The 14,633-nt window shown below is 39.6% G+C and overlaps 1 protein-coding gene across 1 annotated transcript in view; it reads right to left on the bottom strand.

The window, feature by feature from the left end:
- Positions 1-13,779, bottom strand: part of SHQ1 (SHQ1, H/ACA ribonucleoprotein assembly factor) — a 59,657-nt gene extending 45,878 nt beyond the window's left edge. Inside the window, exons 1-5 of the mRNA XM_072420724.1 lie at positions 13,712-13,779; positions 10,875-11,028; positions 8,394-8,458; positions 7,537-7,659; positions 3,908-4,059 (exon numbers count right to left, since the gene is read on the bottom strand). Of these exons, the coding sequence (XP_072276825.1) occupies positions 3,908-4,059; positions 7,537-7,659; positions 8,394-8,458; positions 10,875-11,017 (483 nt within the window). The 5' untranslated portion in view covers positions 11,018-11,028; positions 13,712-13,779. The remainder of the gene's footprint in view (positions 1-3,907; positions 4,060-7,536; positions 7,660-8,393; positions 8,459-10,874; positions 11,029-13,711) is intronic.
- Positions 13,780-14,633: the final 854 nt, after the last annotated feature.

Genomic DNA, 14,633 nt, shown 5'->3' with positions numbered 1-14,633 from the left:
ATGTGACACTGTAACTCCAGTATTAACCTAATATAGAATCAGAAAACCCTCAACTGTGGGCCAGTGGTCCTTCTTTCCACAAGTAGACCTGTTGCATCCCTGATAAACCACAAACTAGAGAACTTAATCTTAAGGTTTCCTAGCCAGCAAGACCTGAAGCGACCTTGCATTTCCCCTGGTGATTTTGATTCACAGGCTCCTGAAGTACTTCTTATTTTGAACCATAATATAGGATTGGTTATGTGTAATCATACAGGATGACTCTGTTACAGCAGAACTAAACTCCAACATCAGACATGATATTAGATCTCTATTCCCCTAAGTAAAACATTTATTATATGTATGGAGGCAGACATCTTGTGTATGGCAAATTGCCATGACCTTCTCCACCCACATCACTCCCTCACCCAGGCTCTCTAACCAATCAGTCAGTGTGTTGTCTTCTGTGATTGGTTGGTGCTGATGTCATAGATACAGATCAGGTGGGATCACTGCCATATATTGGACGCCTGCATTATATCACCACCATCAATAAATGGGATAGGAACTGTAAACACAAATTATTTGATGAACATTTGTAATAAAATTAGAAAAGTAAAACTTGCCATACAATGTATAGAATGTATCCTTTCTGTACACTTAGCAATGTTTTGCTGAGATGTGTTAAAGGTGGTAAAGAGTAAAAAATAAAGATGTTTTTTGGGAAAGAGATTGTTAGGATTGCACTACTGAATATTGCCCAGTGATTGGCCAAATAGACAAGACTGTGTTAGTGCGGAATGACCGGTAATAGCCTGTGGAGACAAGGCTGTGTTCATAAACAATCAACACAGCAACAGTGACATCTGCTGCCATGTGATGTCACAGCTTTCTGATGTTCTATGATGTCATAGCAAAGCTTAATATCTGCACTATGGTGCCAAAGCAATGATTATTGTTGTTCTATGATGTCATAGCAAAGTAGGCAATCAGCTGCTGAAGGTGCGCACAATGGCCAGCTTTGATTCATATGGCTAAAACCATCTTTTTCAACAAGAGAAAAAAAAATAATGCTTTGACTGATATTATTAGGTGTATTAGGTGCTTGTCTCTTATTTAAAATCCTATAAAAGCTACTTAACCCTCTAAAGCTAGGTACACATGTGCAATAAATATCGTTTGAAACGAACGATCAACGATTATTCCCAATTATATTTGAACGATCGTACAAACCACGATCACTGAACGACCGTACACACAATAGATTACAAACAATTGTCACCCTATCAGATTCGCCCGGATGGTCGTTCATTTCCAGCAGCACTCCTCGTTCGTGGGTGTCGTTGACCAGTTGTTGTTCACCTTTTTTTCAGAAAGATCTTTCGTGGATTGTTCGTTTCCAACGACAAATATTGCACGTGTGTACGCAGCTGAAGACAAAATCTTTTTGAAGCCCCTAAATTTAGTTTTTACCAGAATTGTTGGATCGGACAGGAGGATTACAGGGAAGAAGAAAGAAACTTTTCTGGTTACTTTGGGAGTCTTTTTACAGCCCATCTAGCTACATACAACTATGACATACATACAAACTATGGTAACTACATACAAAGGAAGCAAAGAAAAAGCCTCTCTTCTATAGAGATCCTGTGTGTGAACATCTGAATACAGTGATGGAGTCACTGCATTTATCACTTGGAAATCTGTCCTTTTGTCCACTGTGTCCACAACTCTTTAAATGGCTTCTGACATCCAGATAATAAAAAGGATAAAGAAGAAGACACTGAAGAGGTTAAAGTAGATAAAGAGGATACAGAAGTTGAGAACAATTTTGAAGACAAGGCGACAATAACATCGCATGCAATGGGGTGGATGGGCCAGCAGTATTACAGGGCAAGGGAGAGAGCCTTGGAAAAAATGCACGCAGTTGTCGAGGGCAGGAAAAAAACAGAAAAAAAACTGTATGCTTTCCAGCCATCACGAAAAGAGAATTTATGTCACACAAAAAATTCAACAGTTTTGCTAATTCATAAGTATGTATTTATGATACGCCCCATGGATACCTTTTGGATGGATACCTTTTTTCTCCAGGAGTTGGAGATAATCAGCCTAAAGAGTGAAATGACTACTAAATTTAAATCAAAAGGAGAAATTGATGACAATGGACCAGGAAATTTCAACTTTTGTAACCATGAAAAAGATGCTAGAAAAGCCTGTCTCTCAATTCCCCAAACTGAAGTGGGGCAAAAGGTTGAAAATAAACAGGAGATAGGAGAGGACAGGAAAACAATTGAGCTTAAGGACCAGGGCTTGAATACGAAATATCAGATACGTCAAACTAGAATGGCATAATCCACAGGAAGAGATTAACGTGGAAATAGAAACTCTGAAGATCAACACAAGGAAACAGATCCTTCATGTAATACGTTTTCATGAGGAGAAAACACTCAATGATGTTTTGATGACACCTGCTTCTCCGCAACTGGAGGAGAGACATAAGAGTCATGAGACCCTTAATCCTCTGAGAGTATTAGGCGATATCTCCTCTTTTACTTCATGAGCTGTCTCTAGAAGAAGGTGAAAATTCTCATGAATCTAAAAATGTTACAGGATGCTGGGCTTTCAGATGAACCAAGCTTCAAAAAAAATCCTCGACCAAATTGTTGCGAACATCAAAAGGAAAATGAAATGTCCACAGCAAAAAGCTCAGACAGAGACAATCAGGAAATCTGGGATTTCACATTCAATGGGCTTCCAAAATATCCTGAATAAAAAAGTTGCTGAAGGAAGTGGATGCCCTTGACGCCTGTTTAAGGTATTACCAGGACCAACGTGAGAGATTCTGGAACAGATGCATTGAAAATGTAGTCGGCCAGAAGAATAGGTAAAAAGAAGGTAAAATACACTATAGAAAGGCTGCCTAAGAAGGGTGTTATTGGAAATACACATGGAAAAAGGGGGATTTTCAACGGAAAAGGGCTGAAGATAAAATTTGAAGACAACCAAAAAATCAAAATAGCCGAAAATGTTGTTTCCCATGACATATCTGACATTGTAAACTCTCATTATAGTAGCACACCAACCATGAACATATTTAGCTATGATGTTAATGTCAGCCTAATGTTATTTATGATGTACAGCGAACTTTATGCTAACACCAGGTGCGACTATGAATGAGCGGAAAAATGCAACATTTTTGCTAGATTTCACTAAAACTTGGTAACACAGTGCATTCAAGGGAGGGAGGGTTAGAGGGGGAAAAACCCCAAAACATAAAAAAAATACAAAGGTTAAACAAAAAAAAGGTGTTTAAAAGCCCCTTAAATCTGGGTTTCATACCAAAATGATTGGATGGTGGCAGGAGGCCAGTTTGTGTGGGTTTCCTCCAGGTGCTCTGGTTTTCTCCCACAACCCAAAACATACAGTTAGGTTATTTGGCTTCCCCCAAAAAATTAGACTGCATTAAAGACATATGACTATGATAGGGACATTAGTTTGTGAGCCCCATTGAGGGACAGCTAGTGACAGGACTATGGACTTTGTACAGCGCTGCAAAATATGTTGGTGCTATATAAGCACTGTGTAATAATACTCCTAGAACCAATAGTGGAGCACATCCCCATTAATGATGACATACACAGTATTAAGATTCACGATACAGTACACAAAACTAGTTTATTTACTGATAACGTAAACCTTATGACCACCAAACCTGAATCTTCATTCAGAACTAGCCAACACAATTTTGGGGTGGAAGAAGTGGTCTCTCTGAAGGGGTCTGACACACCCCATTTTGCCGGGTGGTTACAGAAAAGTACAGAGTGTGCACCCAGCTAAAAGGGGCTAGGGAGAACACTGTACATTTACATTTATGACCATTTTGAGAAATGATTAGCCAACAGATATTATGTATGCAAAGAATACAACTTACCTGCAGTCGCTTGAAAACTCCGACTCGCAAATTCCCAAAACCATAGCTGCATTGTGAGTTGAGCTCATCAGAGGGTGTCTCTTCATAGGGAGTCTGTTCAATCTGCCAATCGAATTCTTCATCATCATCTTCGGGAATCTCACTGGCCGCCCCTAAAAATTCAACCAAAAAAATAAGATATAACTCTCTGCTGTTTGTGTGCCTTCACATAGATTCAATTCATTTATTTTTTTTTTAGATTGAATGTTGTTGATGGGGCAGAAAGTGACAGAAGGTAAAGAAGAATCCTCAAACACTTGTTTGTACTGGGGCTTAGGTTATGAGATTCCCACAACTTCTTGTCTGTCACGAGAAAGAAAATGAAGACAGACATGTAAAAGGGAAAGAGACAAAAAAAATACAATAGAAGAGCAAAACCATAGCATTTAATAGGAGCGTTCACAATTTGGTGTCCAATAACAAAAATATAAGTGGCAAGTTTTGGTGGTCCAGGAAATTTCCCCCTACTGGAGCTTGTAAATACCTTGGTAATACCTTTTATACTTGAGTATAAACTGACCTTTGGTCTGAAAATTCTGTTAAAAAAAAAAATCTTGGCTAACACTTGGGTCACACCACTAGATGGCCCTGTGTCCCCATGTAAAGTGAATAACAAAACTTCTATTTGAGACATTATTAAAAATAGTTACATACTTTACACGAGGATACAGGGCCATCTACTGGTGACCAACAGTCATGCAAAAAAAAAATTTAGAAGCAAGTGACCCATCCTAACCAAGTTAAAAGTACAAAATACTTTAACCTGTAAAATTGGGGTATAGTCAGTATAGTACTCTTTTTTCAAAAACAGATGCAGGTAACAAATCATCAAAGATTATGATGACAAGGTGACAACCCAGATTAGGGTGACAATGGGTTCCACAGGGGATGAAAGTCATGATACTGTGCAGGGGTCTGATATAGCAGTTGGATGGGGTCCATAATTTGTGTTTTGGGGTTGTTGACCTGATCTGTGTCTTTGACATCAGCAACAACTAATCATAAAGGACAATACACTGATTGGTTAGACAGCCTAGGTGGGGGGTGAACAGTGAGAGCGGACTGTGGGCGGTAAAGAAAGTAAGTGTGGCAATTTGCCACTCACAAGATTGCAGCTGCCATACATAAAATGAATGTTTTATTTTTCACAGATGCCAGCTGACACTGCCAGCGCCACTAAGAGGGACTGACATTCCAGTTCAAGAAAGTGAGAATAAATATTTATTGTCCTGTTTGATGTTAGAGTTTAGGTTTGCTTTGAAGTGTAACTAAACTCGTTGGTGGGTGGGGAGCTTCTGCCATAATCTCCAAGTATGCACAGCATTCTTGCAGATTATGGCACATACTTACCTTGTATTGTCACACTGCAGCAATGACAGGTCCAAGACCTATCACCGCTGCAGGGATCAACGCTACCATCATCACTACAGGCTTTATGACGGACTTCCGTGAAGACGGCAATCTCCCTCACTGACTGGATTGCATTCACAGAAGTTACATTATCCCTAGTGGCCGGCTATGTGTGTGTCGTCGCCGTTTTGTTGTTTACAGCAGAAACAAAAAGCAACCAGAATCCAAGAAGTTAGCTATTTAACAAAAGAAACATAATGCCTCTTTTGTTAAAATAACACTACCTCTACATAAGGTTGATTTTTTACAGCCAAATAATATCTTTAAAACACAATAAGTACACAAAAAATGCTTGAATACAAAAATGGTCTAGTGACTGGGTCTCTTTATGAAGAGAACACTACATGGGAACCTAGAGACCACATTATATAAACAAGACACAAAATGCATGCTGCAAAATATAACAGGGAGTGGACATGGATACCCATGGTCTATTATAAATAGATTTCAGAGGTATTTAGGTATACGTCTATATCATTGCATGAGCTCATAGAGACTGTCAATGGAAATATTTCCCCTTATGGAGTAAAATAAAAAACGGAGACTTACTCGAATAACACATAGATATCTTTTGCATGTGTGTTCTGAATCTTGAATTCCCGCTACGTGTGTCAAGTGGTGGGATTTTGGTCTGAATACCTGAATTATTCCTAAGGGTTATAGTTCCTCCTCAGGGACCATGACAAGAGCCCTCCAGGCAGGAAATTACAGTCAGCGTACCTCTCAGACATCCTAAAGACGCGTCTGGTCATTTAATGCATGAATCACTGTCCTGGTTTCCACTGGCAGCCTTTACACCAACAGGGAGTAGATATTAGCCCTGGGAGAATAGAGCCCCACTGTTGTATGTGTTGCCAGGATCTGTAACAATATGTCACTCAGCCTAAACTGGAAATACATAGAAAAAGGCCAAGCATACAGCATTGAAAATAAAGCTCTGCCTGACTTACATGAGGCTTTCTCCTGTGGTGTGATTTCAGCTTTCAATAAACTATATCTGAACCCAACAGCAAAATATTTTACATATTAGAGCTTATCAGATTTTAGGTATGGTGGCTGCATTAGTTTTCTTATTATTAGGTACAGAAAACTCCTGTAGATCCGGTCAGAGATCCAAAGTCCTTGTAAATGTCTGTGCACTACATTGATATCTTAAACAGTCCTCCAAGATATCTTATGTGAATTATTAAAGATTATTTTCCTATGTAAAAGACATCAGGAAAGACTAGGCGTCCAAATTAGTGGGGCAGTCTAAGGTAACGCTGCTCTTCCATAGAAACAGTGGTGTGGAAGACCAATGGTGCAGTGGGATCACCAGCTTAAAATAGGGGAAACAAAAACCTTAATAATAATAAACTAAGGCTTGATTCAAACTGGCAATGAGGCTGCGCTGCATTTACAGTTTCTTTGCACCAGAAACTACTGCCAGTAGGGGGAGACTCTTCCGTCTCCCTGTGACAGCCCCATAGGAAAGAATAGGGGCTGCACTCATTGCCATCAGCTGTCACATGTGCAGATGTTGCTACTTTTTGAACCAGAGCTGCCATGTGAGTGCTTGAGCAGCTAGAACTGAGGGAGCTGTGTAAAATCATTCAAATCAGAGACAGTGTGACCCTGCCCTAATGTAGCTACCTAATCCAATAACGGATAAGCTGAAATATTTTTACTTTTTCATTTTCAGGTTTAGATACCCTTTAACTTTTAAGTATGATAAATACTCTTTATTTGGTTCTGGGAAGCTGATGACCCTTTATGTTGGGTTCAAATTATTATCAACTATTTTTTTTTTTATAGCGTTAACATTTTAAGCAGCGCTTTTACAAGTCCTTGGTAATGTCACTAGTTGTCCTTCAAAGGGCTCTAAGCTCACAATCTAACGTCTCTACCTTAGCCATATATGTTTAATACAGTCTAAGGTCAACTTGGGGGAAGCCAATTAACCTAACGGCAAGTTTTTGGAATGTGGGAAAAAATCGGAGTACCTGCAGGAGATCCAGACAATCTCCATGCAGATAGAATCCTGGCAGAAATTCAAACCTGTGACCTAGTCCTGCAAAGGCCAAAGTGCTAACTTCTGAGCTGCTGTGCCACCCAATCAGAGAGATCTCCAAAAAGAAAAAAAAAACCTGTACACCCCTTTATTAAATGAAAAAAATAAAAGTGAGTAATAAAGGTCCTACCTATTTCTTCCACAAGGCGTTTAGCAGTTCTAGTTCCTTTTGGTGCCAATAGTGCAGTCAGCAGATTCAGGCCTTCAAAATGCTGTCCAGGGGTCTCTTTAGGCACTCGGACAGTAAATACCCCTAAGAAGGGAACAATACAACATACGGGTTAGCATGAATGGGTTTACAAACACATGTAACAAATAAGGATGAATGCAGCTGCCAAGGACATGAGATATTAATATTACCTAAACATGGCAAAATATATTTTTCATGTTACTCGCATGTGTAAGAGTAACCATTACCAGAATTTAACATTTTTAAACGATATCATAGATACCACACTCCAACTCAGGAACATTCATTTTCCATTCTCCTTACAATCCTTGTTCAAGAAGCATCTAGTTTCAGCATCTGATGTCCCAATTACATGACTCCTGATGTTGAAGCAGTTCTTGGCTATTTTTAAAAATATCCAACACAAATCAGCCTTCGCTATAGCAGCTCAGATAAAGAATGAATGGTGGTGGCAATGGGCAGTTCAGTACCACCCACTGTCAAATGTGCAAATGCTGGTTCTTTAAGATGCCATGATTGTTTATCCACAACTGTCTATAGTTTAATATAGAATACTTACAATAACACAAAATTACACTGTTTCTCCATGGAACCACAGAAAGTTTATACGCTCTTCACTGGGCACAGTGTAAAAACCAAGATCCTGTGAATATGAATCAAGCCAAAACAGCTAAAAAATGCTAATTACAAAACTGACAATTTTGCAATAATAATTTGTCTTGGACCAGGAAAACATGAAATCGTGTATTAACTGTTTTAAATGTGTAACTGCATTGAATAACGTAAGATGATCTTACCGTCATCAGCATTATATGTGGCTTTCTGTCTCCCATCTTCCACAATTCTGCCAGGCAGTGTCAATCTGCACACAGACACAACATTATTTTATTAGCAGAGGGAATGTACTGCCATTCTGTTCATGCCAAGACCAATATAACATGCAAAACCAAAGCTGAAATGGATGTTCTAATTATTATTATTATTATTATTATTATTATTAATAAATAGGATTTATATAGCGCCAACATATTACGCAGCGCTGTACATTAATTACCTATATGTTTAAAAAACAACATTCTGCATTCCACAGCTTTTAAAGCATACAATGCTACAAGACATAGAGTAATATATTTTACATTTTAAAAGTTTATTTATTCATTTAGAATGAATTATTAGTTACTCGTTAACTATACAGTAACAATCTCCCACCTTGTAAAGTCCCTCTAAGGGATAGATAGTGACACGACTGTGACTCTATACAGCACTGTTTAATGTGTTGGGACAATATTAATTTACGTTAATAATACTAAAGAGTGAGCAAAAGACTTAGAGTTCAGAGTGGGCCGAGTCTTCGGTAATTTCTATAATTGAACAAAATCTCATTACACATTGACAATTTAAGCAATGTAATTCTGCACTTCTGAATTAAGATGTACACACTGGTAGATGGGTGCACACAACCTAGTAAGTGAGCTATCTATTCCTGATAACCAATGTGACAGCTGAGAAATCTGAATTAACCATTTAAATAGAATCACCAAAGCAGAAGTAATTGTCAAATATCTTTTCTACAGCTTCTCCATTCTGTCACTAAAACAATAGCATGTGCTGGGTGAGAAAGAAACTTATTCAAGTCTTAGGCTTTGTACACATGTACAATAATTGTAGTTGGAAAGGATCTTTCACCATTCTTTCCAACGATAAACAACTGCATGATGCAAGACCAAGTGCTGTACATCGTTCTGCTCTATGAATAGAGAACAACGACTGAGCAGCACCTCGCTACGCTCTCTCCCCCTTCACTTTCATTACGATTGTTTGTCGTTCGTGGATCCGTCAGGATGGTCGTTTGGACAATGGAAGACAAACACTGTACACGCGCAAGATTCTCGTCCGATATCAGCCCTGAGACGATTATCAGACGAGAACCATTGCACGGGTGTGCCTAGCCTTAGTGTCTGTACACAAGATTCATTTATAGTGCTGGAACTCTGTACATTAAAAAAATGCCCTCAGGCAAAGGGAGTCTCAGATTTCATGATAAAACAAGAATTTAGCACTGTGGACCCTGAGCAAACTGTCTTCAAAAAACGACTATAAGCATTAAAATAAAATTGCTTGATTTGTTAACTGTCTTTTTATGTTTTATATTAATCAAAAAATTGATTACGTTTTCTGGATTCTGAGAAAGCTGATTTATCAGATTGCTCAAAAGTTTTAGGAGAACTGAAGCAGTAATTTAGATCTGAACCAGACATTTGTGCCAGGAGGGCTTTAGCCCACTTTTATGCAACAGCATTGAATATTGCTTCTTCACTTTAAATTTATGGTAAAATATTCTGGGAAAAAAGCTACTATTAGATGATCTGCTAATGCAGATCCAGGAGTTGTGCAGGAAAAAAAACAGGGCCAACTCCCCATGTGTCAAATGCTTTTTATTACATGATATAATTTCACAAGAGACCAGGGGACACATCACTAGCTTTATGTCATCCTTATAAAGGCCCTACAGCTCCACAATGAATAATTCACCATTTAAATAAATCTAAATCTACTGAGGAGATGGGTAGTGGTGAGGATGATGTAAAGTAGAATGGTGCTGTAAAAAGTAGCCCAGCAAAGGATTTTTTTTAATAGCTGTTACTACAGGGCATTATCTCCATCAAGATCTACTCACTGTCCTGGAATATCTTGAGATATTTCACATTGGATTTAAATTCAAGCTCCTGTTCCTTGCCTTCAAATCCCTCCACAGCTCTTGTCCCTCCTAAGTTTTTGCCCTGATAGAAAAATACCCCCTAGCCGCTCGCTTCGCTCCTCCAATGATATACTACTGACTTCCTCACTCATAACCTCATCACACGTTCAGCTCGAAGACTTTTCTAGAGCTGCCCCGACTCTCTGGAATATTCTTCCTCGTCCTATTCGTCTTGCTCCTATTTTCTGCTCATTTAAATAAACACTTAAAACCCATCTTTTCAAACTTGCCTATCCATCTTCTTCTGTCTTCTAAAACCCTCACTACTTACACACCATTCCATAATTCCCCCTCCTATTGTGTGATACTTTCCCCACCTCCTAGATTGTAAGCTCTTTTGGGCAGGGTCCTCACTTCCCGTTTCATTGTTTATATCTCTCGGTCATTTGCAACCCCTATTTAATGTTACACAAGAACCTTCCAATAACACTGCTATAACAGCAACAGATTTATGAAATGGGACACAGTCTACCCGCTGTGCTTTAAGCACATTTTCATTTTTGACATGTTGTAATGTTACCTGAGAAAGTAAGGCTTGGCGTAGAATTTGAAGTCATCTCCCTCAATGTAAATATCAAACTCAGATACCCTGGCATAGGGAACTTTAATGGTAATAATAAGGAAGTCTGCATCTTGGCTGATATCAAATGCTGGAGTGATCATATTGAGCCACCCTAGAAAAACAAATCAAAATGTTAGCAAGCAGCAAATGAAAGGACATGTTAGTAAAAGTATAGAGGGTGTATCTGTACAACATAATAGACATCACAAGGGGATTAGTGTTATATAAATACAATTAAGTTAATGTGCAGAATAAAAAAAATGAACCCAAGAAATAAACCTACCACAAACATTGGTGTCCGCAAACAGACTAGCAGAATTTGGGAAGTAGGGGCTTATGTGAAAACTACCTGCTTCAAGGTAAGGGTAAATATTTTATTTGGCCTGGGTCAGCTCCTCTATGATAATTGCCACATATTCTTTACAGCTGAATACACTCTGTTATTCACACTCACCAACAGGCACAGCTGCAGTGCTGGTTTCGCTGGACCCAGAAACATTGATGGTAAGATATCTAGACAGATGATTTAAGCAAGTTAACCTGCTTTACAGGGAGGGCTAGAGGTAGGCAATATTTGTCCGGAGATGAACTTCAGTCAGATGTGCTTTTGTATAGTACAGTCAGCCTGGACACAAAACCATCCAGTGGTCTCCCCAGCCCCCTGTAGCCGGGCGCACCACCCGGCACTTTTTATTAACCCGATTAATAACCACCTTAATAAACATGAAGCTAATCTCCAGAAAGCTCTCAAAGGCTTGCGAAAGGTGGAATCAACAGTTCACCATGTGGACTAAGAGGTTGCTTTGCCAACATCAGTAACACAACGTTGATCTATCTGCTGAGCTGATGAACAAAATTTTGTAAATACTGAAGATAGCTATAGCAGAATAATAGAATAATCTCAACATCTCCACCATTAGACCCAAAGATGATCATGGTTTTACACAACTGAGATTTATCATTTGATTTGTTTTATCAGTCTCATAAATTCCCGAGAAAGCTGAATAGCGAAACGCGTCGAAATTAAGACGACATGTAAAATATTTGTGTGATTGTATATTGCTGAAAAATGTCATATATACATTTCATGTTTTTAATGTTTGAATAAATTATGATTTTATTGAAGTAAATTTGTGTAGATAGAAATGCCTTTAAAGTTCATATATATGAAAAAAAACTATATATGCTTTTCTGTTCATAAATCAAAATCTGTTACTTGATAGCTAGTAATTTTATTTATCGGCTTGCACACTGATTGCCACACATGCATAGAATAGTATACCTTCACAGCCCATTTCTTGCTCTTGTAATATGATTAGCGCTGGGTGTTGGGATAACATAAATCAATGTGAATGGGCAGAAAAAGACCCCAAACAATACCAGAAAGAGATAGAAGCAGCAGGGAGTTCAACCTGCACATCATCAGAGGAGGGAAAACACAAAGGTAAGCATGTCATAATGTTATATGCACACTTTTACCTAAAATCCCACATTAAAATTGGAACATTTTAGGTATGTTGACTATGTGAATCCACTGAATCCTAGATCAGACAGCATGTATTCAATGAAAATTAAATTCACACAAAGTGCACCTAAACTAAATTCATGTCTTGATCAGTGAGAATGGTAGTGCAGAGCTTCTTGGGATACACACATCACGCATCCAAGGAGGCTTCTGGCTGCTCCTTCTGCGCATGCCCGTTGTCAGGCATTGAAAACGGGCATGTGCAGAAAAAGCGTTTTCTTTAATGAGGTAAAAAAAAATGCTGATTTCACACATGAGCAGTGAGATCAGCACTCTTTTTCTTCCCATCTACGTAACCCAAGCTCACACCTGCGCAGTGCGAGATCAGGTGATGCAGGAAGAAGAGAGATGTCGGCGCTCCCTCTGTGTGTGCTGTAGACAGAGACTGAGATGACACGGGACCCGATGGAAGAAACCTCCCAACACATAGACTGATCTGCGGGATTGAAGCTTAAGCTACATACACACGTCCAACAGCTAAGGGCCGATATCGTGCGAGAATCTGGCGTGTGTACAGCGCCAGTCGTCCATCATCAACAACCATCCTGGCAGATCCAGGGACAATGGACGACTAACGATCCTAATGCAAGAGAAGGGGGAGAGCCCAACGGTGCAGAACGGTGCTGGATGTACAGCACTCGTTCATGCATCGAGCACTAATAGTGGTTGGAAAGGATTGTGAAAGTCCAACGACTAATATTGCACGTGTGTATGCGGCTTTAGTGTGATTTTATTGTTTCAGGTTTACATCCACTTTAACTGACACCAATGATCCATTTGGCTATCTGTAAGGGTGACATTCTTCTCACTGGCCAGCAATGTAAGAGACGTTCTTCCCACTGACCATCACACCAATGTACTGTGAGCTGTGGATATAAAAATTCCAGCAGGGGTTCCCTGAGATCTCAATATTACTTCCCTCACATTAAAAGATTAAGAAAGTTTGCCTTAGGCAGCTGTCACTGTGACAAATGTCCCTATTGGAAGCCTTCCCCTCCATTCCTGCTCTGCTTAAAACTAAACATTTTAGATTCACCCTAGCTTTCGCATTGGTGATAAGGATAACAGGAGTGAATCGTCCTGTGCCATATTATATAACCTACCACGAGTTCTTCCCTCTCACTATGTTATGTAAACCTAATAAATGTTTTGTCTTTAGAAACACTTTAATAAATGTTCTTTTCATTCTGCATATAAAAGTTACTTCTTCTCAATATTGCAGTAACTGATCTAAGGAAATCACACTTCACATAAGCCACGGGCTACTCACGTGCAGCGCAGAAGGATTTCTACTTCCGGAAATGCAAGCGTGAAGGATCGTGACCAAGACGAGTTCTCTGATTGGAGGGGATCTCTAAACTAACTCCGCCTCTACACCAACCACATACTGCTACAGGAAAATTGGAGGAAGGATTGGTTGAAGCGGGACGTCAAAAAAGGCGGGAACCTATGTCATATTGCGATTGGCTAGGGAGGGAAGGGGCGGAGTTATGTATGAACGATTGCCACGCGTTACGGGTTTCCATGGAGACTGGGAAAGAAGTTCTGTGGGTGACATTGGCGGGGCAGCGGGCGCTATAGAGAGCTATAGACAGGGACAATCTGACACAAAGCAGCAAGCACGACTTTTATCAGCATACAACTTATATTTTTTATTATTTAGGACTTAAATACAAACAACTGGTTGGTTGCCATGAGCAACAAGGAATGTCATCTTTATCATATTTCTCATATGTGTTTTTATTGCAATTGAACTTTGAACCAAATCAGAAATGACATATGTGATGCGGTATTTACACAGCAATTTGTTTTCCTTGTAATATAGTTTGATTAGCTGTTGATCCTGCCAGTATTGTTTCACTTCCTGCGCTGGGTGCCAATGCTGCTGCAATGAAATCAAACCGTGCCATTGTCAGCCTATGGAAAGCCATTGATCCCAATACTAGTGCAAAGGTTCCTGCACCGCTCGGTCTTTGCACAGGTGTGAGATCGGGTGACGTAGCTTGGTGTAAATGGGGAAAAAAGAATGGCGATCTCACTGCGCATGCGTAACTGGCATTTCTTTTGGCCCTATTGAAAAAAAAGCTCCTGCGCATGTCTGAGATTGGGCATGCGCAGAAGGAGCAGCCCGAAGCCTCCTGGGGTCCGTGACGTGGGGATCTCAGGAAGCCTGCGCTGCCATTCTGTTTTCT

This window comes from Pyxicephalus adspersus, chromosome 8 (assembly GCF_032062135.1).
Source record: "Pyxicephalus adspersus chromosome 8, UCB_Pads_2.0, whole genome shotgun sequence".
NCBI lineage: Eukaryota > Metazoa > Chordata > Amphibia > Anura > Pyxicephalidae > Pyxicephalus > Pyxicephalus adspersus.
Note: the sequence above shows the minus strand (reverse complement) of the source record. Positions and strands in the feature narration are given on the sequence as shown.